At 40.3% G+C, this 26,674-nt stretch overlaps 1 protein-coding gene across 7 annotated transcripts in view; it reads left to right on the forward strand.

The window, feature by feature from the left end:
- RBFOX1 (RNA binding fox-1 homolog 1) overlaps window positions 1–26,674 on the forward strand; it is a 386,334-nt gene that overhangs the window by 241,858 nt on the left and 117,802 nt on the right. For all 7 annotated transcript variants that reach the window (XM_057748889.1, XM_057748888.1, XM_057748892.1 and 4 more), the window contains exons 3-6: window positions 9,798–9,941; window positions 16,343–16,396; window positions 23,147–23,239; window positions 24,959–25,019. In XM_057748889.1, coding sequence (XP_057604872.1) covers window positions 9,798–9,941; window positions 16,343–16,396; window positions 23,147–23,239; window positions 24,959–25,019 — 352 coding nt within the window. The remainder of the gene's footprint in view (window positions 1–9,797; window positions 9,942–16,342; window positions 16,397–23,146; window positions 23,240–24,958; window positions 25,020–26,674) is intronic.

Below are 26,674 nucleotides of genomic sequence, written 5' to 3' on the forward strand. Positions count from 1 at the left end.
TTAACCTCTCTGAGCCTCATGGCCTTATGGTGATTCAGTGGGATACGGTATGAAAAACATCTAGAAAGATACTCAGTTCACAGTAGGATCTCAGCATGGTTCTGTTTTTGATGCTCTAGCTCAGACCCTTAGCCAGGTCCACACTCCGCTTATAAGTGACCCATGGGCGGTGGTCTCAGCATCCAATGTCTCAATTCAGGATAGAGGGGAGGTGAATGCCCTTCCACAGCAGTGGTCCTTACCCAGGGTCCATGGAGGTCAATTATATCCTTCAGGGAGTTTGTGAGCTTCTGAAATTGTATGCAAAGTTCAGGTGTTTGTGTATTTTCCCCCCAGGGGGTGGGTCCATAGCTTCCATAAAACCCTTAGTGTATCCCAAAACACAGAAATAGGTTAAGAAACATTTATCTACAGGGTGAAGAGATATATCCCCAGTAACACTAATGATGATAGAAACAAACGTTGCAGCTGCCATTGGTAGGTCCAATTGCATGAGGAAGCATACCCCTGTATACGTGGTGCCTACTATCTTTAATTCTTGCAATACCACTTGAGGAAGCTATTATTACTCCAAATTTATTTCATGTTTTAAATATATTCTTATTTAAAACTTAGCCATGGAGAGTTGACTCTCAAATTATCACATTCCTCCTATTGAAGCATCCCATCACCAGTGCCCTAAAGAAGACATTTTCTTTCTCTCTCTTTCCCTACTTTCTTCCCTTTTAAACCCATATCCACTCTCATCCCCTCAAGACACCATCACCCTAAAGCAGTAGAACTTTTTGCAATGATGGAAACATTCTGTAGAGATGCTTTTTAAGGAGGGGATGCATTTGTTAGGGATGCTGACCTAACAAAGTACCACAAACTCAGTGATTTAAACAACAACAATGTGTTTATCTAGCAGTTTGGGGTTAGAAGTCTGGCATGAGTCTCACCAAGCTAAAAGCAAGGTGTCTTCAGGAGCACATTTTTTCCTGTAGGTGCTGGATAGGATCCCTTTCCTTTCCTTTCCTGACTCCTGGAGGTCACCCTCATTCTTTGGCTCATGACCTGCTTCCTCCAACTTCAAAGCCAGAGATGGCGAGTGGAGTCCTTTTCACTGGCTGTTCTGCTTCCTGCTTCCACGTGTAAGAGCCTTGTAGGTACACTGGGCCCATTAGATAACCCAGCGTCATTTCCCTGTTTTAAGGTCAGCTGATTAGCAACCTTAATTCCACATGCAGCCTTCCTTTCCCCTTTGTCGTATAAATAACATAGTCACAGGTTCCAGGGATTAGGACATTAACACTTTGACGGGGCTCTTATTCTGCCAACCATGGGTATCTCTTGAGCCCTTGAATTGGCTGCTATGACTGAGGAACTGAATCTTTATTTTGACTCAACTGTAATTTAATGTAAACACTGATACTTGATTTAGTGATGAGTGCATTTAGGTATGTTTTGAGAGTCTTGGACAGTTAACCATCAACCTTTCAAAGCCTAAATACAGCTCAAGTATTTCCAATGAAAAGTTAGTGTCCGTATTGAGATGATGAGCTATACGTACAAATTAGAAGATTGAATAAAGAAAAAAAAAAGAATGTAAAATATCACTTACATTGTTTATGTATTGAAGTAATATTTTTATTCATGGGGTTAAAACAAGTATATTCTTAAAATTAACGTCACGTTTGTTTTCACTCTCTTAACATGTAGCTTCCGGAAATTTTTAAATTACATATGTTTTATTTTATTGGACAGGGCTGCTCTAAAGTGCTTGATTACTGTCCTTGAACTAGTGCTGTGTTGTGAGTATGTGCATTTTAATTTTCATCACATAGGGGAGGAAAAATAATTTTACCTTTACTCTTCTCTGAGACCCCCCCTGTAATAAAAGATTAGCAGGAGAAAAACAAACAGAAGTTTAGTAATAATAATAACATGTATACCTCCTGCGCACATAGGAGAGACCCAGGGAAACTGATCAAGTCCCCAAAATGTTCCAAGCCAACACCTTAAATATTATTTCCAGCTAAAGACAAAAGGAGGTGGAGATGTTGGGATGGAAGCCAGTTTGGGGAGATTATCAAGAAAAATCCAGTAAACAAGGGTATGGTTGTGATGCAGCCTTAAATTGTCACCTTCCCATTGATAAGAGTTTCTAGACATTTGGTCATTCCTCCCTTCCCAGTACCTAGAGGGAGATACCCTTACAAACGGAGATTTCCCTTATAAATGTAAATATCTCTTACAGAAGGGTAACTTCAGCTCTGTATTCAGAGCTTCTCCTGTGTCTGCTGTTTTGCAAAAATAATCATCCCTAAACAATCCTTATGCCAAAGAGGCATGTTTTAGTGTGGCATCCTTTGCTCCCCTTTATCAAATATACTTTGGTACAGTTCTTGTTTATTTATCATCATGAACCTCCCCCCCACGCCCCCATACACACACTTCACACTGTGCTTCCAAATCTCTCCTTTCTCTCTGAATTCAAATTTCTGCTGACAACTTCATCACATTCTACTCATCCATCCTTGTGATGGTTGCCTACAATACCTCCAATGACCTGGGACAGAGGCAACTCTGTGATGGAAATCTTTTATCTCTTCTTAAAGCCAAGGAGACTGTGGCTCAGAAGGATTTAAGGAGCTGGACTTGTAAATGATGGAACAGGTTTTGAACTCAGATATCCAGCTGCAAAAGCCCTTTGCCTGTGCTTCTACTCCCAAATACCCGATCATCCCCAAAAGAGGGTACACAGGTGAACTCCGCAGAAGGTACCTGGGCTAGGAGAGAGGAAACCGTGGGGTGGCGCCAGAATCTGAAAGGCACAGACTTCTTTCTGCACAACCATGTGTATTCTCTCCAACAGTCATCCCTGGATTGGTCGATATCAAAATCCAATTTCACCAGGATTAGCCTTGGGTTGCTCAGAGCTATTCATTGAATTAGGAACGATTATAGCAGAGGGAGCCCTGCGGTTCTTTATTAAGGTTTTTGCGGAAGCACTAAGTGATCTTCAGGAGATTAAAGTGCTGGCGGTGTTTTCTTAACATTTATAACCTGCGCCGATATCTGGGGAGTTTGTTTATTAGGAAAAATTCTGCGGCACACATCCTGCCTCCTAATAGGGCCTTAGAACTGGGCCTTTGAAGCTGGCTTTGCTGTTCTAATGAGCTTATTTGGGAACCTCTGCCAAGAGCTACCTGGAAACCCACCTCTTGAGGTTAATGGACTTTGCATCCGTGTAGGGTCCTGCAACCCTTCCTGCGTGACGAGGAGGCTGCATCTCAGAGTCATCGGCATCTGTGGGCCTGAGAAATAAAGAACGAAAGCTGGTGGTTATTCATCCCGTTCATAATAAGGCTGATAACGATCTCCTGTTTATTCATGGGACTTTGACTTCCTGACCCCACTCTAAAGGATCCAGGACAGATATACATTTATCATTTTATGCGCATGCAAACGAAGATCCAGAGACGTGAAGCTAGCATTCATGCAGCTCACTCATGGCAAACCCAGGCCTATTCATGTATGCTACAGATATTTACTGAGAAGTTACCACGTGTGCTAGGTCAGTGGTTTCAATTCGTGTAATTTTGCTCCCCCTGGGACATGTGAAACCCAGAAGATATTTTCAGCTGTCCCAACTCAAGCCGGTGGAGGCCAGGGATACTACTGAACATCTCATGGTGCGCAGGGCAATCCCCGCATCAAAGAATTAACCGGCCCCAAATGTCAGCGTTTCTGTTGTTGAGAAACTCTGCTCTAGGAGGTGAGGGATTAAATAGTGAATAGAATTCTGCCTTCTTTACTCTCATGGACTGTACATTCTGGTGGAGAAGACAGACTGTAGAAATTAACAGAAACATAATATAAAAGTAAGAAGTGATGTGTGCTATGAAAAATCAAATCAACAGGCATGAAGGGAGGAGATGCTGATGCAGCTGTTTGATTAATTAGTTAATTTTTAATTGAAGTATCATTGACCACAATGTTGGGCTAATTTCTGCCGTACAGCAGTGATTCATATATATATATATATGAACATATATATATTATTTTTATATATATGTTATATATATTAAATACATTTTAAATTTAATTATATATATAAAATATATATTATGTATATATATTATATATTATATATATGTTTATATACATATTCTTTTATATATATATATATTCTATGTATATTCTTTTTATATTTAAATTCTTTTCCATTATGGTTTATCACAGGATATTGAATATAGTTCCCTGTGCTATATGTGGAAGCTTGCTGTTTATCCATCCTGTGTATAAAAGCTTACATATGCTAACCCCAGACTCCCATCCCATCCCTCCCTCAACTCCCTCCCCCTTGGTAACCACAACTCTGTTCTCTACGTCCGTGAGTCTGTTTCTGTTTTGTAGATAGCTTCCTTTGGGTCATATTTTAGAGTCCACATATTAGTGATATCATATAGTATTTGTCTTTCTCTTCCTGGCTTACTTTACTTAGTATGAGAATCTGCAGGTCCACCCATGTTGCTGCAAATGGTATTATTTCATCCTTTTTTATGGCTGAGTAATATGCCATTGTATATATTTACAACATTGTCTTTATCCATTCATCTGTCCATGGACATTTAGGTCGTTTCCATGTCTTGGCTATTGTGAATTGTTGCTATGAACATAGGCATGCATGTATCTTTTTGAATTAGAGTTTTCTCTGGATATATGCCCAGGAGTGGGATTGCTGGATAATATGGTAATTCTATTTTTAGTTTTTTGGGATGTGGCTGTTTTAGATGATGGGGCCAGGGAAGACTTCTCTGATGGGTGATATCTGGGCAGAGATCTGGCTGGCAAGAGGGGGCAAACCACACGAGCATCTGGGGAGAGAATTATCCAGGCAGAGGGACTAACATGCAGGTGCAAAGACCAAGGAGGAATGTCTTGAGTGTGTTGAAGGGAGAGCAAAGAGGCCTGTGAACAAGACCAAGATGGGGGGGGGGGGGGCAGCAGGAGGCAAGGGGTCAGTGCTGAATCTCCTCAGCCAGGGTGAGGGTCTGGATGGGAGGGTTCTGGGAGTGACAGTACCCTGGCCATTCTATCCACACCCCTAACATCCTTACTTGTCTCAGTTTCCTTTAATCTCTGAGCAACTGGACCAGTATGAATTTGCTTGGTTTTTATGTTCCACCTTCTGATCTTCCAAATGTGGTTTACAAGGTACATTTCTAATTCAGTTGGGTCCCGCTTTAGAGCCAAAATGACTTAAAAAAATATCAGACATGGATAAATCAAGAGTTCTTCTTTCAACGATTAATTCCTGCTAAGCCCTGACATGCACCAGCCTTGGGGAATGTAATTGCAAACCAGGTAGACCCTGCCCTTTAGAAAGACACAATTCTAGATGTTTCATTCCATTAGTAAGTTTTGTAGCTTTTTCACATTATCTTATTTTTGTCTTTAACCATTTCAGCCTCTGCTTTTGCTATAAGCTTCAGCGGAGTTCTCTGTACGGGGAACCTGCAGGCAGGTCTTCATCTTTCAAGTTCTAGTAGCCTTTCTGGAGGCTGGTGGAATGCTTCTCAGCCTGGCTGAAGGGCATCACTGCATCCAGGGGCAGGTGAACAAAGGGAATCTGGGAGCCCTGCGTTTGAAGGGAAGACTCAAGTCTCTTCTCATTTTAGGGAACTCATCAGTGGCCAGTGTGATGGATGAGAGCCTGTGGGCAGCTCTAGTGGGGACATTCTCCCTTCTTCTGGACCTGGGTTGAGGCCAACCCTCTGAGAGCCTCATGCCACCAGAACTGTAAAAAGTACAACCACGCCTAGATAACCCTTGATAACACTCATTCTCCATGCATTTTCAGTCTGCCTGCTTAGCAGAGGACTTAGTGGGTTGAATGATGGCCTTCAAAAATATGTCCATGTCCTGACCTTCATCATCCTGGGAACATGACCTTATTTGGGAAAAACAAAAAGGTCTTTGCAGATGTAATTAAGTTAAGGATCCCAAGACCAGAGCATCCTCGATTAGGGTGAACTCTATCCAATGTCCTTAATGTCCTTATAAGAAGAAAAAGGCAGAGGGAGACTTGAGTCTCGGACGCACAGAGGGAAAAAGGCCAAACAAAGACAGGAGATTGGAAAGATGTAGCTTTGCTGAGCCAAGAGGCCACTAGCAGCTGAAAGAACAAGGAAGGATTTCCCCGGGAGCCTCCAGCTGGAGCATGGCCCCGACTGCACCTTCATTGTGCATCGCTGGCCCTTACAACTGGGAGAGAGTCAATTTCTGTTGTTTTAAGCCACCAGGGTTTTGGTAACTTCTTAGGGAACTAATAGAGGGATATGAAGCATTGAATATGTTTTCCCGAAAGTTCCCAGCAAAAAGGAAATCTCACAGCCTGAAATATTCAAGATGTGGGTCAGTAAGGGTCATTCCCCTAGCTCTGATCCTTAGCCTGATTGAGGCTCTGTCACAGCTTTTTTGTTCACCTCCTACCACATTTGGACCTCATCACAATCCCATCTTTGTGTTACATCACACCATAGAAGCAGGCATGCTCAATCTAAAAGATTTTTTTTTCTATTTTTCTTTTTCATCCTCTGGATCCTGACATTCTTCCTCTTCCCTTTCCTTTCCATTCTCCTATGATATCTGAAATATTTTTGGTTGAGATTTTCCTTGTTACCTTTAAAAATTACTTTTAACACACAGGTGTTCTGACGCAACCATTTACGAGCATTTGTATACGTGCGTGCGCTGCACAATGATTAATTGAGCGTTGTATGTTTTTATCAAAGGAAACAACGCAGAGATTTCTCCGAAGTCCTGTTTGACTAAAGATGATTAATTTTAATTTTCACATGAGCAGCATAATGCTATTAATCATTTAATATGTTTAATCATAATCTCTGTAATTCCTAATTAGGTTTATTAAGCTGAAACATCCAGCAGTTATACACAAATCCGAATCTACATTCCCTTCTTGGGAGGAGAAGGAGCTGGTTTTAATTTGCATTTGAACAGCAACTTCTAACAGGAGGGAAAAAGTGGGCTAAAAACACAGGAACTGAGCTGCTGCTTCTGCAAACTTAGAGAGGCTTGTGTTGCAGTGGAAAGACCCCTGACCCTTCTGAAAGTGACAGCCTCATGATTCAAAGTCATTTACATCTATCTCATGGACATGTCATCAGACCTCATATTACCAGCAGAGAAAATATAGTCTCTGATCTGTGAGGGTCTCAGTGTTGTAATATTGTTCTTTGACTCTTGGTTGAAGGTGGCAAAGCTGATGGTTCACTCCTTCATTCATTCATTTTTTTCATATACTCGTAACTCATTCACCCATTCAGTTGGTGAGTCAGCCAGCCAGGAAAGAGACATTTCTCGTTCGTCTACTGTGGCGCAGCGCGTATCTCATGCTGGCCATGTCACACCCCTCCTATGATCCTGAAGTGTCTCCTCCTAGCCTTTAGGATGAAATGTATCCTCTTGGTCTGCACCCAGGGTTCCTCACGGTCCAACCCCTGCCTCCTTCTGCAGTGCCCTCTCCCACCCTTCCTTCATGCATGTGCCCTCCAACCAGTGACACAAAGGTCCACATGTCATCCCTGAATCAGAGCACGCTTCACCTCTCTGCATCCTGGCATGTGCTTTGCCCTCTGCTGGTACAGCATCGGTCCCCTTCACCTTTTCTCTTAGACATCTCCCACTGAAAATGCAACTTCCAGAATCAGCAAGCCTGCAGTGTGTTCCTGATTTGTTTACTCAGCCCCCTGTGACTCACTCTGACCCCTGCTCTTAATACCCTGTATCACAATTGTCTTTTTCTACCTCTTTCTTTTCCACTAAATTGGGAACTGCAGATGCTTTGGAGGATGAACTTGTGTCCAGGGGACAGTATTTGCTCAGGAAAGATGTGTTTAATAAGCATATGAGAACACTTCCTTTATGTTTCCTGAGAGGCTTTTTACACTTGTCCTTTGACATTTAAAAAAAAAATTACCTTTGGTCTAAAAAATGCCTTACCTTCCATTTATTGACTGTATCTTGTGCCAAAAACTTTGCCAAGTTGGCGTATGCATTACTGTGTGTGGTTTTCACAAAGCCTTATAAGGTGTGCATCATTGTTAATGCTCATTTTGCAGATTTGGAAAGCCATCACCATCCTCTTTATTCAGTCCAACAGCATCAGCAAAATGCAAGTTCATTGTCTTCATGACATGGCCCTTGGAAGTTGAAGAAAATTATCTGGTAGGGCTTTGGATACCAAACCAGCTTAGAAGAGTAGTATGCCAACCACCAGAAGGTCTTAACTTCCAAATACAATTCAGCATGTGTTAGAAAGGAGATGCCAGTGAAATCTGTCAATAAATACATGGGTTGATGAGAAAGTCACTAATTAAGCCCATGTTATTTTGGCTTTATATATAAATATGTCACTTTGTAAGATTGTCTTTATTATTTTACACCTAGCTGCCTGCACCGATAGTTTTGTCTCAGATAAATGCTTCTAAATTGCTTATAAGTAGCTGGAGACAATCTCTTGCTCATAAATTTGATGAACTTTTGCATGGGTTTTCCATCATGGTTTTAGTGAAGCCAGTTATCCGATGTGAATGGCATCTACTGCCACCTAGAGACGGAACATGCTAATTGCAGAGAAAGTATCTAAAAATGAAGCATCTCTGAAATGTTAAAACTCTAGAACTGAGAGTATGGGAATGGCCTTTATGATTAAATCAAATGTTAAAGTGACTTTTCTCCTGGTTATTGCCTGTATAGGGGTGTCAATGTAATATGCTCTCCAGGCTTTTACTTGGGGGATGGGATGGAGTGGGAGGCAGAGTAATGAGCGATGCTAATAATGTAACATTGTCTGCACCAAGTGAGGCCAATAGAACTTTCTAGACATAGATATTCTATATCTGAATCGTCCCACATAGAAGCCACCAGCTGCGTGTGGCTACTGAGCATGTGAAATGTGGCTGGTGCAAGGAAGGGACTGAATTTCCCATTTTATTTAATTTTAGTCCATTTCAACTTAAAGAGCCACATGGGGTCAGCTGTAATGAACAGCACAGGTCTGCACAATCAAGAAATGAAAAATTAAAACCTTAAAAAAATTTAAGGGACTTCTCTGGCAGTCTGGTGGTTAAAACTCTGTGCTCCCAATGCAGGGGGCACAGGTTCGATCCCTGGTTGGGGAATTAAGATCCTACATGCCTCATAACGTGGCAAAAAAAAAAAAAAAAAAAAAATTAGGTCAATCAGTTGGTTACTTGGACTTCAGAACACCAAACAGCCTTTTCAAATGTTTTAGGAGATTTACTGTATGGCCTCAACAATTATGTAGGCATATTTTCAGATTTTGAACCACCTCAATGAAGGGATACCTTTAATGAGTATTCTCCTTTTCTAGATGAGGTTTTCTCTAATTACCTATTAAAACTCCCTGCCCCCCAGTACCAGCGGGCCCCTCCCCTTGCCTTATCCCCATAGCTCTTATCTCCCTCTGCCAGCTTTGTATTTCCTTAACGAGTCTATTGTCTGTCTTTGCCTGTGAAAATTAGGATCCTTGACAGTAAGGATCTGTGTTGCTTTGCTCACTGCTGAATCCTGGATCCGTGATGGGCGCTCAGTGGATATTCAATAGATAAATATTTGTTGGATGAATGAATGAATGACTCAGCAGTTTCTTCCCATCCTTATTCCTTTGTTCTGGCATTTTTCTACCATTTAGGGGAAGCGAAAGCACACTGGAGAGAACATTCGGGTCCACTCAGAGCCTCTTTGCTTTCCTCTCGTTCTTTTAGCAGACAGATGACGCGGCGCCCACGGATGGTCAGCCTCAGACACAACCTTCCGAAAACACGGAAAACAAGTCCCAGCCCAAGAGGCTGCATGTCTCCAACATCCCCTTCAGGTTCCGGGATCCTGACCTCCGACAAATGTTTGGCGTAAGTACTGCCTTTCTCCTCTGCAGTGCCTGCTCTGGGGTCCCCAGACTCCTGTCCTCCTCGTGTAAGTTCTTGGTATTCATAACATGAAGATGAGGTGTTTACATAGCTGGGGGAAAAAAAAAGGCATTTTAGATCCTAGTCTGTGGGAATCTTGTGGCCGGGATCTCTATGATTTTAGTATACATTTCTTTGCATATGTTCACCATGTTTCCACTTGGACCAATGGTGTTTCTTCAAGTTAGTAACTTGAAAGTCAAATGGAAAATGGGCTCCCAGGAAAGACATGGTTGAAACAAGCCCATTGATGATCCCCCATTGATTGGCCCGGGACCCCATGTCAAAATTAAAATAACCATGATGATCCATCTTGGTTTTTTTCACTGTTGCAATTGCCAAATTATTGGGAAGAGAGACTCATGACATATTTCTGCAGACCTCACTCTTTCCCAGGCACTAAGCATCTAGATTTCAGAGGAAGTTGAGAATAATTAGTTCTGCATAAAGCTTCATTAAAACAAAACAAAACGAAACAAAACCAGGACAGATTTCTGAGTCTGACTTGCATCCTGCAATATACATTCTCCTGGAATCAGTGGTGAGGATTCAGAGATTTTGATTGTGATGTCATATGCCACAAATGACAGCCTTGCCCAGACACCACGGTGGAACACAGAGCAGGGCAGAAGCCACCACCAGCCCAGAGAAAAGAAATGATAGGATTGCTCGCTCAGGGGACATTGTGACCCGGATTCTTTTTCTGGACGATATTTGCACTATCCACCTTGGGAAGGGATGAGCTTGCCATTTCTTTGGGCTCAGTTCCACCAAAGGACAAAAACTGTGATGGGGCTGGGATGTCATTCATTTTTGCAAATGCAGTCAGTCTGTTTGTCTGTGACAGCCCAGCATTGGTGGGAAGTGTCTGTGGATTGAATGAACAAAACTACATCCTTCACGTTTGACTCAGAGTAAAGGTTGACTGCCAAGTGATTCTCCTTCTAAGATCTTTTGGATGCATGCAGATATTACAAAAGGAATAAGAAGAGGCTCAACTTTAATGCCTACTGCTGGGCCAAGTAGACCTCATTCCCTATATGAAAAGGCGAGCTCTGTGTCATCACTCTGTGATGGTGGGGTTAGCACACACATTTTCTTTAACATGTATGATGTTTATCAAGTATGCATCTGACACAAAAGCAAAAGAAGCGTCCTCATATTTAAGATACCCAGGCTTGAATCCTGACATTTCAGTGGAAAAGGTCAACTTCTGCTCTTTTTATCTCTCTCATTTGGTAATAACCTTGAGTTGAGCCCTCTAACTCTTGCAGAGCAGAGATACCCTCGGGCACTTTCAGGTCAAAGATGACTTTGAAAAGTGCAGAGCATTCAAAGTTAAAGCCGAGGTTAAGTGTGTGTAAAGCAGTGAGACCAGGTTCGAATGATGGGCAGACAGAGGAATTAGATTCCTTTTGCCGTGTCGGGCTCGGAATTGTCACCCTTCAATCTGTCTTAACTCGTCAAGTGTCACTGGGGTGTTGGCTTTGAAGTTGGTCCTCTTAATGACCATCCTGTGCTCTTCTCTGGTGTCACTCATTGCAACACACCCTAACTCCCACCCCTGAGGATGCTCTGCCCTCACTGGTCTTCTCGGTTATCTTGAAAGTTACCGGAGGGAGGGCTACGTTGCTAAGGTATTCAGGATATTCACAGCTAGACTCCGAAGAACGGATCTCTGCTTGTGTGAATATCTGGGCCTCTCTCTTCTTTTCGGGGTAGAACAGGTGGCACAAGGCAAAGTCTTGCCCAAAGATGGATCGTGCTACCAAGTTGTCACACCTTGATCAAAATCTACTAGTTTTAGAGCTACTTTTTGTAAAAGTCAAAATTTTCAAGCAACTGACAAGATGTCAATTTGACAAGATGATAGATACACTTAGGATCTATTTATCTATTCAGAATAGGCAGCATACATTCAGTAATTCTGAAATTAAGTCCATTCGTCACAAACCGCCTCTGTGTCCATTTTTTAAAGTATGCAGGGTTTTTTTGTGGGTTTTGTCTGTAAAAATCATTTGGCACCTATGGATTCCTGGACTCTTCAATACCTCTGAGGCCTCCTTGGTTTACGACCACCATTCTCAAGACATGGAATTTTAATTCGGCAGAAACCTATTCTTCCTGGCCAAACATTGGTGGCAGCAAAGCCGTCCGGTTATGTGATACAGTTAGAGGCAAGAATCACATGAAAAAGCAGCTGTAAACGTTCTGACTGGCTCCCCGCACTCCAGTTGAGAGAATTAAGCGTGATTTCCTCTTTCAGGTCATAGTCACTCTAAGAAATTACATTTTAAGCCCAATCAGGTGTTTTCCAAATCATTGGAGCATGAGATGTTCTCCCTCCTTCTGTTGCCACGTTTTGCCCTGGTGCCTTCACTCTGGCAGGGGCTACAAGGAGGGAGATGGCAGAGAAAAACCCTCACAAAGATTTTTGCATTTTTCTCCTTGGTCTCTTTTGTTCAATATGGCCATGGGGATTTCAAACCAAAACCAAAACCCAACAGAAAAGCAGCCTCCTTTCTCAAACTGCCTAAAATCTGGCAGCGTTTAGAACAACTTCTGTAACCATGCATAATTCAGCCCTGAAGTTTGCAATCCCTGCAGGCCTAGTGGTTACTGCAGGTGCCTCAACATTTTAATGTGTGGCTTTAGTGTCTCTTTGTCACAATCCTGGTTTCCCTTCTTTCACAATTCACTTTATATTCTTTACTTCCTCCTCTTTTGAATAAACATGTTCCAGTGTTGGCATTAAATCATCCAGGTCATCTTAGATTTCCTGGGCATTTTTCCTCTTTGAATAAAATATTATGTGGCCACAACTTCCAAAGAAAAAGCCAGAGTCTTTTTAAAACACCAGTTGGCATGTGAATGAATTGGATCTCTTATATTATCTGGGGCTTTGGTTCTGGATGTTTCACTGGAAGGGATGTTGGTTCTGGCCCCAGATACCTACTTCTTGATTGTATCAGGGCATGTGTTTCTTTCCATCTGAATTCTCCATGATCCCATGAAAGCAGTGTATGGATTTCCACCAAATTAATCACAATGTCTTGCTCTTGAATAAAAAGCTCAATTTAACCTAATATTTAAAAGTAAGCATTAGTGGGGTGAGAGAGGTGGCTATTATAGATCCAGACCACTGATACAAGGCATTTCATCCTAGAGTTGTCTTCAGAAACAGCTCTTCAGTGAGTACTGGCTTCAGATTTTACCACACCCTTGTCAATGTCACAGCCTTGCTTTTGTTATCAAAATACAGGCCCCTGGGCAATGAATATTATCCACTGAAGTCTCTATTGTCACCGGAGACCGATTACATGACTTTCAGAACATGCAAAAGAAGCTTTCACTAAAAAAGAAAAGATGCTTTCATGATCATCTTTTAAATAACAAATTAGAGATGTTTTGGCACATGGCACAGTGCCTCCTGTTTCTGCATCCGAACGTGAGGTCGACCCTAAGAAAACTGGGATGCTGCCTGTTCTTAGCCTCCATGCACACTCTTTGAACTAAGCTTTACTTTCATGTTTTATACTGTATCCATTGAACACCGTTCAGAGGTTTTCAGAGAAATATTATTTGACCTGAGAATATCTAAAAGTGGGTGGTACCTCTCTGCCCAAGTGTGTGCCTGTAAGCTCCTGGACTTTATCCTTGACACAGCTATCGAAACACCTCGCCTGGCTTCTGAGACGTTGTTGAACACTGCTGAATGTCGGTGTTGAGCAAACAAATCCTAGTTATGTCTGTGAATGAGTCGTGTCTATTTAAATTGAAAATGTGCCAGCTGTGTTTACATCATTAGCACCAAACTTCCCAATTAAACTGTTGATACTATAAATATAGTACACAACTGCCTTAGAAAGGGGGCTTACATCACCATTCTTCTTACAGCTTGTTTCACTGGCTTGGAGAATCTTCCCACCCCGTGGCAACTGCCAAAAAGCCAAACATCGGAGACCATTTCAGGGCATATGGTGCCATTTTTCCACTTAGGGAATGACACATGCGAAGATTACTTTTTGATCGGTTCTGTCTCAACCAGATCTTATTTTAAAGGAAGTGTCTTTCTGTTGACTGCTCAGAGAATGTTCCCTGGATGACATTTGCTTTGTGGTTTTCGAGCTTCTCTGTCCATAAATATGCGTGCTTCTAGGCTCTTAGGCCTGAAATACACATGATAGCATCTGTCTGGACTGAATATCCTAAGGAGGTATATCAAAATTATGGCTTTGGAGGAGTTCTCAAAGCTGGAGAATTTTTTTTTTACTACGAAAATCACTTCACCTTTCAACGGCAGATCCTGCATTTCCCAGATCTGAAAATTATCTTCTATTTTTCATGATTTTCTCTGCCCAAATCTAGGGCACAGAAAATGCTGCAGAAGAATCTTCTCTTGACCAGAAGAATAGTTTAGTGTCCACAAATTACAGGGTGAGTTAGCCGCGTGTTTCTTGGTGTTTCCATACGGCATGCTAGCCATGTAGACCTTCGCATCTTCTCTCCTGGTTAAGCCTTCTCTTCTTGGTTTCTTTCTATCCTTCTACTTCCCTCTGAAGTAGAGAAGCACTTCTGCCCCACAAGAAGAATTCAAGTCTGTAATCCCCTGACTGGGTACATATTCTGAGGAATGGGCACATTTCTGTGGCCCAGGAAGACATAAGCTTTGGATTTCTTTTTCTCATAGTCAAAACCACTTTCATTGCAAGGTTTTGAGATTTATATTCGACTGGAGCATGTGTATGTCTTTGTGTCTTTCTGAGGATTGTAGATTTATTTGTACGTTCCAGAGGATAGTCTCTGTATATTAAAAAAAAATTCTTTTTTTTGAATCTCAGTAAGACCTTCTTGACACCTACTCTCTGGGCCTCCTAGTATTCCGTGAGTGGTGCACATCGGTCAGTCATGCTGCCCCCAGTTCTCTGTATCTAATTGTTCCCTTTCTCTCCTGCCCCTCCCTCCCCATCACTCGATCCTCTGCTACAGAGAGGCTGCTTAAGGCTTTCCACCCAGGGGAGAGACACAGAATACAGAATCTCCTAGGGTAATAAAAGATGCAATGAAAATTCATGATGCAAAAGCAAATGGAACAATAGGAAAGCTCAACATCAGGGAAAAAGAGGATGGGACTTTTACTTTATGTGGTTCTGTTTATTTTTTAACCACTGAAACAATTTGCTCTCATTCTGTATCAGGGTAAAATTTCTACCCGATTTTTCCCCTGGGTCTTGTCACATACTTTTATACCACCCTCTCCCACCTGTACTTATGTAGAACAGACCATGCTCAAGAAATTCCATTCAACTTCATGCATTTTTTTCTAAGAAAGAATTCCAGCATCAGGGAAAAGGATTTTGGATTATGAGATGCTTTTAGATATGGGTCCATGTTCCCATTTTTGAAGTGTGCATCACAGACATGTGCATTTGTCACTGTGATTACTAGGGTAGTCAGTTACCAGCTGTAGTAAGTTACAAAATACAAGACGCAATATCTGAAATTTGACTTTCAGATAACAAATATTTGATTGAGCATAAGTATGTCCCAAATATTGTGTGGGGGTATACTTATCCTGAAAAATCTGAAATTTAAATTTAACTAAGCATCTGTATTTTACCAGGCTAACTACCTAATGTGTTTGTCATCTGAAACGGTGTTTCTAGATTTGATTATGTTGAGTTTCTTCCACTTTTTATAAAGCCTATTCATGATAATTGTCTAAAATCTGTTTGTTTAACACAGAGAATTGTTTTGAGAGAAGTACATTTCAGCCTGAGGATAGACCACTACTATGCTGGTTTCTTGCTTGTGATGGGTGTCTGTGTAGTGGATCTTCCTTTTATCTTTACTTCTCTTATATGGCCTGGCTACTCCTGGCTTTTGCGGAACTATGGTCCAAAATCCTCAACATCCCATTCTAGTCAGATATTTTACTATCAAAATCCCACTTCGCCAAGGGTGCTTCGCCCCGTGGCTAGTGCCGTAGCCTAGAAGGGTCCTTGTATATACTAGCTGTTTTTAATCTTTGCTGCTCGGTGCCTGGGAAAGCAATCACCCACACATCAAGAAAGAAAACTAGAGTTAACTTCTTGGTTACATACTTGGTACTGGGCCCCTATTATGATATCTTATATGATGGGATATACCATGATATGGAAATAAGACACGTGGCTGTATTTTCTTGTGGTTCAAGTGCATTGCTTAATGATAGAACAATATAAAATGTATATCCTCGATAGTAAAAGAGAAAAAAATCTGACTTGGGGAACAATTCCCCATGTACATCATATGATTGACTCTGTTTCTCTTCTTGCTTATAAAATATTTCTATTTCTTTGCAGCAATTTGGTAAAATCTTAGATGTTGAAATTATTTTTAATGAGCGCGGCTCAAAGGTAAGCAGCTTAATTCACTTTAGACTTGTTTAGCTTATTTTGAAACACTTGTTATAAATACGGGGAAACAACTGCACTGTTTTAATCAGCACGTTGTGAAAAGACACTTCCATGGGAATTCCTTTAGGGACCACCTCCTGTTTCCAAAATGGTGGGGAATACATTGATTTCAGTTTAAAATGTATAAGGGGGTGATTTTAAATTGCTGTTTTATATATATCTATAGATGTCTATATATCAATTTTCCAGAGGAAAACTACCCATGCTTAAAAAAATAATGTTGTTGCTACATTTTTGTTTTTCAGTGATAATTATGTTCTTTATATTAAAAAGTGAGTTGATAGTCTCATGAGCAGGTAAATATGTGATTATTCTGTATTAATAAAGTGCAGTTATTTTCCTGGGTTGTAGGGGAGAAAATCTCATATACGCCAACCTTTTGAATAAAATTGTATCCATTAGTTCTGTGTACCCATCCACATTTTGCAATTTGCCATTGCTTTGAGTTAGTTTTTTTGCTGGGAAACCAATTTTAAGTAGATTTTCTTAGAGCTAACAGTGTTAGTAAAAATCAGACATTATACGGTCAGACTCTAGCATCTTCAAAATGGAAATATATTTATGGAAATAAAAAAAGTCATACTCTTCTAAAACTGTATCAGTGGTCATGTAAGAACAGTGCCCACACCAGCAGCATCAGCACCACCTGAGAACTTAGAAATGCAGATTCTCAGAGTCCAACCCAGACCTATTGAATTGGAGCCTCAGAAATTGGGGCCCAGCAATCTGTGTTTTAACAAACCTCCCAGGGCTATGGTTAGAGTTATAAACCGTGTGTCTTCCTGTTTTTCGACACATGCCCATGCTTTGTTTGAATGCCAACTATCCCTTTGCCCCTTGGAGTTTCATGGTTGCTAACATGTCCTCCTTCTACCTGCACCCACGGAAAACGCAAGACAGCCATCAGAATCTCCCTGGAGGAAAGCAGTGCGTTCGGCAGAGCAGCAGATACTGTGACAACAGGGAAGGATGCTGCAGAAGACTTGGGTATTGACATCAGGAACTAGAAAGTGAACACGTTCAATAACTCTGCCTGGTTTCCAGTCCATCAGGAATGTTTAGCTGCCTTCTCACATCCCCAGACTGTGAAAGTGGAGATGGAGAGAGGTTGATTACTAAACATAGAAAGATCCCGGGTTTAGCCCCAGAGCTTTCCTTACATAGGCCATTTGGGACAAGCCAGTATCTAGGAGGGTTACTAAAAAGGACAGGTTTTATGTAAGGGGGCAAGAGCCAGTCTCTTGGGTATGGTACCCATCTCCTACCCACAAAGCAATCATTTATTATTCCTTGGACGGTCTATACCCTCTTCCTCCTAAGTAGGTTTAGTATTAACTGAATAGGATAATGCTGATTGAATTGAAGAAAGAAAATGCCAGCATTCTCTTTTCTGCAGCCAAAATGGTGTTGTAGTATGCCAGATGAGTTAAAAAAAAATCAGTTTATTATATGCTCTGGTTTTGCTACTTTAGGGACTTTGTCATTCTCCTATAATTTCAGGTATTTTAAAGTCATCTTTGTAATATGTCAGTAGTTTGACCTCCAGGCTGGGGGAAAAATAAGCTAACTCTCTGCTGTAGTATGAAAAATCATTACAGGGACTATTTCTATATGTGCAAAGCCAAGTGCATTAAGAGAAAAATGTGCCTGATCTCTTTCACGCAGGACTGATGTATTCTGGGCAAAATTGTAGAAGATGCTGGCCAACTTTTTTCTAATCCAGAGTCCATAGCATTACTGCCTTTAAAGTTTTTTTTTTTTAAATTTATATTCCATGTATATTTTGTTTTGTAACTTTTGCCAGTTGAAGGAAGCTATTTAATTTTTTTCGAGAGCTGTGTAAGGACATTAGTGGAATATCATTTGCTATTTTGAAAGTACAATGGTGGTGCTATTTTTAAGACTTCTTCCGTCATTCTTGTGATTAGCCTGTCTCTAGGGCTTTAGCAATAAGACCATTTAAATGCGCTGCATCCAGAAAGTGAGTTTGTGAAGCTGTGAATCTGCCTTTTTTTCTTTTTCTTTTTGATTAAGGAGCATCAAAAATAGCCTCTCTCTTGGTGAGTTTCCTCCCTCTGCAAGAACTGGTCTTGCAGGTGTAGGAGCTGACTGGTACCACTGGAATGTCATGGAGACAGTCCAGTTGGGAACTGCTGAATGAAGGCAACAGCTCACACAGGGGTATCTTTCACACTTGACGTTCTCCATTACGGGAAAAGGTCTTATTTAAAGGAACATTTCCATTTTAATGATTGAGAAACCTGAACCATTGGTATGACCTCATATTCATCATTTGGTGTTGGAGAAACACCCAGGAAATGAGGGAGCCCTTACGAGCTAGGAGCTCAACCTCTGGCCATCCTTTTTGGGGACTGTCCCCCCAAGACAGCCACTCAATGCTGTGTGTGTGTGTGAGTGTGTGTGTGTGTGTGTATACACCTATATATACACAGGCAGTATCTACATTATCCTGGGAATGTATAATGTACAAGTTCATGTATATAAGGATAGCAAGTAAACAAGGAAATCACGTTCAAAAAAGATATGCCAGACTTTGAAAACGGAATGAGATAGCATTTCAGGGTGAGAGATCCTATCATTCATTTTTCCTTTTAGGAGATTTTAAAATATTGTGTTTACCTCTGAAACATTTTATTTGGGGTTTGCAGCCGGAGATAGCTACTTTTTCATAGACCTGGGAAATGCAGTCTGCTCTTTGATTCAGTGATATCTATAGTTGCATAGAAATCACTCGCATTCCAGTACAAGATGGGTGAATCAGACTTGAGGGAGACAGAAGTGCTTCCTGTTCTCACAGACTTTCCTGAGTAGCTGCAGAGACGAATCCTTAAGACAAACAAATGTGATAGAGTTTGCTGTGTTCTCTGGCTAATGAGGGGCTGCTAAGACTCCAAGCAGGCAGACCAATCTTATTGGAAGCTGGGAGGGCTTCTGGAAGAAGTGGCATTTAAGCTGCAAGAGAAAGATGAGTAAGAGTTTCCCAGGGGAGGGAAGAAGGGAAGATGGTCTTCCAGCGTTCTCCCTGGGGCTACATGTGAAAAGGCAATTGGGAAGAAGTGGGCTGTAAAGCCCTTAGTCCCACAGGAAAAATGAGCCTTCCGACCTTATCAACAGCTCTCCTCTTCTAGGTGATAGGAGTTCTCTGCACCAGAAACTAGAGGAATGGGATTTTCATGTGGGATGAAAAGTCAGCGCACGCATCCATCCTGGGTACTCCAGAACCTTTATTTCAGTTATAAAATGTTGTATTTGTAATACTGCTAAAAAGGAAAGATAGCGCCTAAATATATCACACAAGACTAAAATAGAAAAATAACTAGGATACGGGAAGGTCAGAATTTATGTTTCACAAAAAGATTTAAAAATAAGCAAGTCGCAGCTGGTCCGTGTTGGGGTTGCCTTTATCTGCCTAGGGGTCCTGCCTTCCCGTCGTAGGGTACAGATTCTCTTCTCCTGCACAACAGTGCTTCTCTCAGCTCCCCCGCTGCCTGTTGAGGTAAACCCTGGCAAGCAATGTCTCTCCTCCAGCACTTAGGGAGCATCTGACTCCATGCAGCCCCTCCTGCATGCTTGATCTTTACAGGGTGATTGCATTGCCCTCAGTTCCTATGCTCTTCCAGGCCAAGTCCAGAAGGTGCTTCTTTCAGTCCCCTTTTTAAGACTGAGATAAAAATATTCAGAATATTATTAAGAATATTCTGCAAGTTACATTTTACTTGGGATTCTGACCATGAGGCAGATCAAAAGAAATAGCCTTTGTTGCAATCTGGTTTCAAATTTGCTAGCACCTGTGCTTGGTGGAGAGGGCGGCTGAAAATGGCCAGGTGATGGTCTCTCTGGTTGTGGTGTGTCCCCCCCAGATGAGAATCTGGCCATCTTCTGACCCAGGGACGTCTGTCACTTCTTGTCTGGGTGGGAGGCAGGATTGTCCAATGGGGCACATGGGAAAATCCCTTTGGTATTTGGGGGACTGAGTCTGGAGCTAGGTCTTCATGAACCCAGCTTTGCCAAATCTCAACTAGGCATATCAGCATGTTGAAAGGCGGCGTATTGAGCCACTCAAATAAAAGAAGTTTAGCAGAAAATAATGAGAGTAAGAATAATAATAAAGAGAATCAATATATTATTTTTACTTCAAAGCAGAGTGAAAAGGGAGTAGAATTCCGTTCTAGTTTATGAACTTGGGATTCAGAATAAATTTCCATCTTCACCTTCATCTCTCCCTGACACACATGATGCAGATTTTAGGCCAGTATGGTTTGCTCTGGGTTCAGACCAGAATCACAATGACTCAATTCGTGTCAGACAGGTGGGTGGAATGTTCGAGTTTCTCCTGGCTACGTTCTTCCCAGCACTGAGGTGACAACGACTGTTAGTGCCCACTGACAACAATGATGCCACCAAGCCCTCCACCGATAAATCACATCGGACTGTGGATTTCCTTTCCTCGCCAAGTAAGAGCATCGCCCCAGATAGAGCCAGAGTCCTGGTTTCCCTAAGTTCTTGTGAAATGTATGGCATGGCTCTGCATGCTAGAGCACTGGGCTTAGAGGTCAGGAAGAGAACATTCCTATGTGATTTTGGCTGACCCCTATGTTTACGATCCAAATCACCAAGTCCGATACATACTCACCTCAGAAACTCACTCCACCCCCTGCGTTGCTCTGTGCAAACAGGCAATGGACTATTCTACTTCATTCAAAGAATTGAATGCTTTTGATGGTGCTTAGTGACATGAGAGGCCATGGAAACCTGATTGCTGGGCCACATGGGTAACGTTTTCGGCAAACAGATTTCTGGGCTCCACTCTGGGATTCTGATCTGATAGAGACGGGTTAGGGCTCAGGAATCGGAATGTTTCATATGCTCCCCAATTCCTTCTGATGTACGCCTGCGTGTGGGACCCACTGGCTAAGAGTCAGAGCCATCAAACAGAGCAAACCCCCGAACCTGTGTCTTTTGTCAGTTGAAGAGCTGTTATCTCAAAACTAATCGGCACATCTCACCAGTGATGCACAGAACTAAGTAGGACCCTTCTAAGCATATAATCTTAGGTTAATCGAAGAGTTCAGACCTACCCCAATTGCAGACCCGCACTATGGGAAATACGAACGATAATTCAGCCTAATCCCCTAAGTGAAAATTTAATTTTTTACTCTAGCAGATAATTATCTAATCTAACTTGAATACATCCACAGCTAGTTTCCTCTATGGATGAGCCCATGTTAATATTGTAATGTTCTCTCTTAGTGAGAGCATTGGGTAACAGCTTTCTAAATACCCCGAGTTTCAGTGATCCCTTTAGCAATCTAATGAGGAGCTGAGAGTTAACAGCTAATGATTAGCTGTGATTTGTAATGACGGTCTATTTTACTAGTAAGATGGACTGTCCTACTGCCCCAGCTAAGCTTAAAGCTAGCATTTTCCTTTATGTAAAGATTACCAAACACAAAGAGGAGTCTTGGCACTTTGCATTATTTCACCCAGTTTACACTGTGAAGACCAGAACAAGCTGGGAAAATTTGCACTGGAATTGCTTCAAACGGTTGGTGTATATTTCTGAACGAGATGTACAAATATTTTTAGGGGTTTTAAAAATAATGTGTGGTATTTTCTGTACTCTTCTTAGGAACAGTGTCAGTGAAGAAAAAGGATGGATTTTTGACAATGTGATGTTTAGGGGGGTTGTTTTTTGAGGCTGAAATATTAAAACAAAATATGCCAGTGGTGCAGAAAAGGGTATATTTGTTATTGATCAATAAAAGTACCCAGAGTGTTATTATAAATAACATTCTATGAAAGGAGCTTCTTTATTTTCTACGAGTTGATTTGATAAATAAATATCAGCATAATGTCTTAGAACTTTACCTTGTATACATATTTCCTTTTTGGATTTATAAAGTAGTGGGGAAGGTTGACAAATTCAGAAGCATGTATGTTATTTGTGGGGTCGAAGGGGAAGTAGTAATACAAAAATGTTACTTCAGCTGTGCATTATTAATCAATTAATGTTTATTTCTATTCATTTCATGGGATTATTTTGTTTATTAGATCAAAGAGTTTAAGATTTATTATAAAAAAAGGTCTTTCCTTTTGTTTAGGCTTCTAATTTTTATTTTTTGAGACATAAAGGCTGTAGAATTGACAAATTTGAATAACCCTAAAACTGCATGGAGAAGAGATGGTCTTAAAACCACACGGCATGACTTTGTAGGCAATGTTAGAAGATTCTGGCATTCATTGTTGAATTTTGTGCACACGTTTTCTTTTCTTTTCTTCTTAATTTGCATGTCAAGAAAGTGATTCCCTTTTTTTTTCCTTCGTTATTTCATTTTCTTCTCTGTGAAGACACTGTACATTTATTTTTATCTCATTTTCTTTCCGTTAGATTTATTTTCTTCTGTAGTGACAATTAGAAAGGTATTTTTGGTATCATTCTTTGAATTCTTCAGGGGTGACAGCTAACGGGTGACAGAAAACAAAAATCTTGTTCACATTTGTCGCTTACTTATTGCACATTTTAGTACTCTTATAATTTCTCTAATTTGCATGTTACAGAACTGAAGCCAGGACAAGAAATAGAAATTAAAGCGAGAGAACGTTCCACAGTGGTCGTTGACTGAAAATAATAATCTGCATGTTGTTTTCCCTTCTCCCTCCTGCATGCAGGGATTTGGTTTCGTAACTTTCGAAAATAGTGCCGATGCGGACAGGGCGAGGGAGAAATTACACGGCACCGTGGTAGAGGGCCGTAAAATCGAGGTGCATGTCCAAAATATTTTCCTTTTCATCTTTTTGATAAGTGTCTGCTTCACGCTCATTTGTTGTTTCAGATGCATCATTGTGTCTTGTATGTGACCCTACTCCCTTCTCATTGTTTATATATATATTTATATATAAAAAGGAAAACTGGCCTTACTTTTTTTTTAATTTTCTTTTATTATGTTACTCTTATTACTGCTGAAAGGTGGATGGCAAAAGTGAGACAAAAGAAAGGTTAACCAGAAAGTTTTTTTTATTATTATTTTATTTTTCATGTCTTATAACCAATGGGTGCAGTAGATTCCAAGCAGTAGAGAGAGTGTTGCAAAACAAAGCAAAATACAGAGCAGTTTCTTTTTTTTCTTTTCTTTTCTTTTCTTTTTCTTTCCACTGCAGGGTTGATGAGGGATCCACAGTGGTGTGCAAATTAAGCCAAATTGTGAAAGAAATAGCATTCCAGAGAACAATTGTTTGAGAAAAAAAAAATGAGAGGTCTTTGTCATGAAACCTTTCATTTTTTTTTTTTAAAGTTGCTAGTTTGAATCTTTGTATTCTTTTGATCACAAAGTGAATAAGCAAACAGGATTTCCTATTCAATATCTGGCCCTTTTTCATGGAAAAAAATAAATGCTAAAATTCTGGATACTCAGAATCTACTCTTTCTACCACTGGCTCTCCCTCAAAATGACCACAGGCTCGTATTTGTTAAAACTTAAAAAAAATACCAGTTAAAAATGCTTTAGTCTTTGGAGTAAGATGTTGCATATTTTGCCTTTCATTTCCCCCCACCCTCGACGATAACCCTTAGGCCCCTCACCAAACTCTCAGTAACCATGGTAACTGTATACAAACCCATGCTGGCGATGGTGGTGAATGGTAAGTGGTGAAATCCATCTGCCGTTTCACGTATTTAGTGCTGATATATCTCTATACATATATATACCACGTGAATTTTTTTGAGTTGTTGTATTAAGTTTTCTTGATGCTCTATTTTTTTGGATATTGGTACGCCTGTAACTGAGTGTACGTTCTAAGCTAGCCTGGGAGGCACTGACTGGATTGAGATATGACCAGTGCACATCTTACTCAGATCGTTAACTCCATATTGTGTTAAACAATGCACCCTCTCTTTTATCCTTTTGTTAGCTGTGACTTTAAAGCTTGAATGATTTTGTTAATTCTTGCGATGTAAAAGGCTCTTGTTCCAAGTGTTGAATGCTAGATGTTGCTTCCCGGATGGTTCTACCCTCTTAAAGTGTTGCATACGGCTAAAACTTGTTTGTCCTTTTTTTGACATTTATGTTCCCTTGTACCTTGTCTCTCCCCTCTTCTACTCCACTGCATGTTCCTTCATATGAACCTTATTTTATGTTTAAAAAAATATTTATTGTTTCTGTGTTACCATGGAGTACACGCATGCTTTTCAATCTTCAATTATGCAGTTCCTTTTAATTTGCTTTTACTGTCTCCTTATTAAACTTTTAAATGATATGACATTGCTTTATTGAAATGATTTGTTAAGTTAAAATGGTTATGAAGTAAATGTAATTATAAAAATGTATGATTTTGTTATGCACCTACTGCCTTTTATAAATTAAAATGCATTTTAGTTTTCGTTTTTGTTTTTTTAATAAGTAATCACAGTCATAATGCATGCAACTAATTGAACTGTGGACTGGCTATGGAATATGTGCTCATTTGAGTTTTCTATGTACATAGGTAAATAATGCCACAGCACGTGTAATGACAAATAAAAAGACTGTCAACCCTTATACAAATGGTAAGTAGAGATTGGCCTTTTACAAGAAATTGTCTCTACTTTGAAATCTATTAGTAATTTAACTGGGGAATCTGTTTCAACAAGGCTTATTTGCCTCAGCATGGCTACTCTGTCTTTGCTGCTGATCCGCTACAGTGAACCACTTGAATCAATAAGATAAATTTCACGACAAAGGCAAATTTAGTTTTCAGCTGAAGACTGCATGTCCTCCTTTCAGTCTCTCTAGAATAACTCCCATGTGGGGTGAGATACAGTAATTATTTGGGAACTACTTGGGTAATTTAATTTATTGTTATTAGAGTAAGTTGAAAGAGGATGGAAATTTTGTTTCTTTTTTCATCACCACCTCCTCACTGATCACTAATCATTCCCGAAAGTGGGACTGCAGAATTTGGTTCTGGCTTTGAATCTTCTCTGGAGATATTAGGCTTTTGCAGTGGCTTGGAGAGTCCCTCATGACCAATTCCATAATGAGAACAGAATGTATGAGTGTGTTATGTGCATTTCTCTCGGTTGCCCCCTGGTGGTTTTTGGGGGCAGGTGAGGGTGTTGCTGTGTATTGCAGACCCCTTTAGGACAATGCATTTCTGCTCTTGCTCTAGAAGAAGACATCTCGAGATGCTTCACAATAAGCGTTTACATATATATGAAGAGTTATTTAAAATGTTCACACATTTTAATTCTTTAATCCTTCTCAGAATAAATGTCTCTTAAGATATATTGGGGGAGGGGCTACTGATATGCTAATCACATACTTAATTGTACCAAAATTAGAAAGAATGTAATGTAGTAAGTTAAAGTTAGAGCTTAGTAGAATATTATACTCATTAAAGTGAGTAGGATAAAGACTACAAAGAGCCTTGTAATGAATGAAAAATTTTAAAATAAAAAAATTATATGTATAACATGATTTGAATTAAGGTAGGCATTACACCAAAATGTTAATGGTTGAGTTTAATTGTGAGGCTGGAAGATATTTTTTTCTTTGTTTTTTAGACAAAAAAAATAACAATTTTATTACAGTCTTAAGGAAAATTTATGGAATTTTCCATCTTAACATTTAAATTATACCTGAAACATGGAAATACACTGACATTAAAAAAGAAAAAGAAAGAGAGAGGGAGAGAGAGAGGATGGAAGGAAGGAAGGAAGGAAGGAAGGAAGGAAGGAAGGAAAGAAAGGCTAAAATATATTTTGAATAACACCACTTTCACCTTGGTTTCCCATCTACCCCCTCAGAAGGTACCACTATTACAGATTATTGTCTATACTTTCATTTTGAATTTTCTTGTATATATATGTAGTAAGTATATGTTTATAATATTCACAGTGGTGTGTGCATGCTTTTCATATGAACAGTGTCATGGTGTATATGTCATTTCTAATTGGCTTGTATAAGTCAATAGGGAGTTCCTTCAATGTTAATACATACAGACTACATTCATTCTTTTTAGTGGTTACATAATATTCCATAAAATGAATATATGGGTTTATTCCCACCTTATATATGGACTGACAATTTCTTTTTCATTATAAACAATACTACTAGCATTTGGTAGTTTTGTTCTTGTTTTTCTTCTTTCTTATGTCAATGGCTACCAATTTGGCTAAGTCAGTTCCTATTTTTAAAAGAGGAACCATTAAACAGAAATATA

Source organism: Hippopotamus amphibius, chromosome 9 (assembly GCF_030028045.1).
Source record: "Hippopotamus amphibius kiboko isolate mHipAmp2 chromosome 9, mHipAmp2.hap2, whole genome shotgun sequence".
Lineage (NCBI taxonomy): Eukaryota > Metazoa > Chordata > Mammalia > Artiodactyla > Hippopotamidae > Hippopotamus > Hippopotamus amphibius.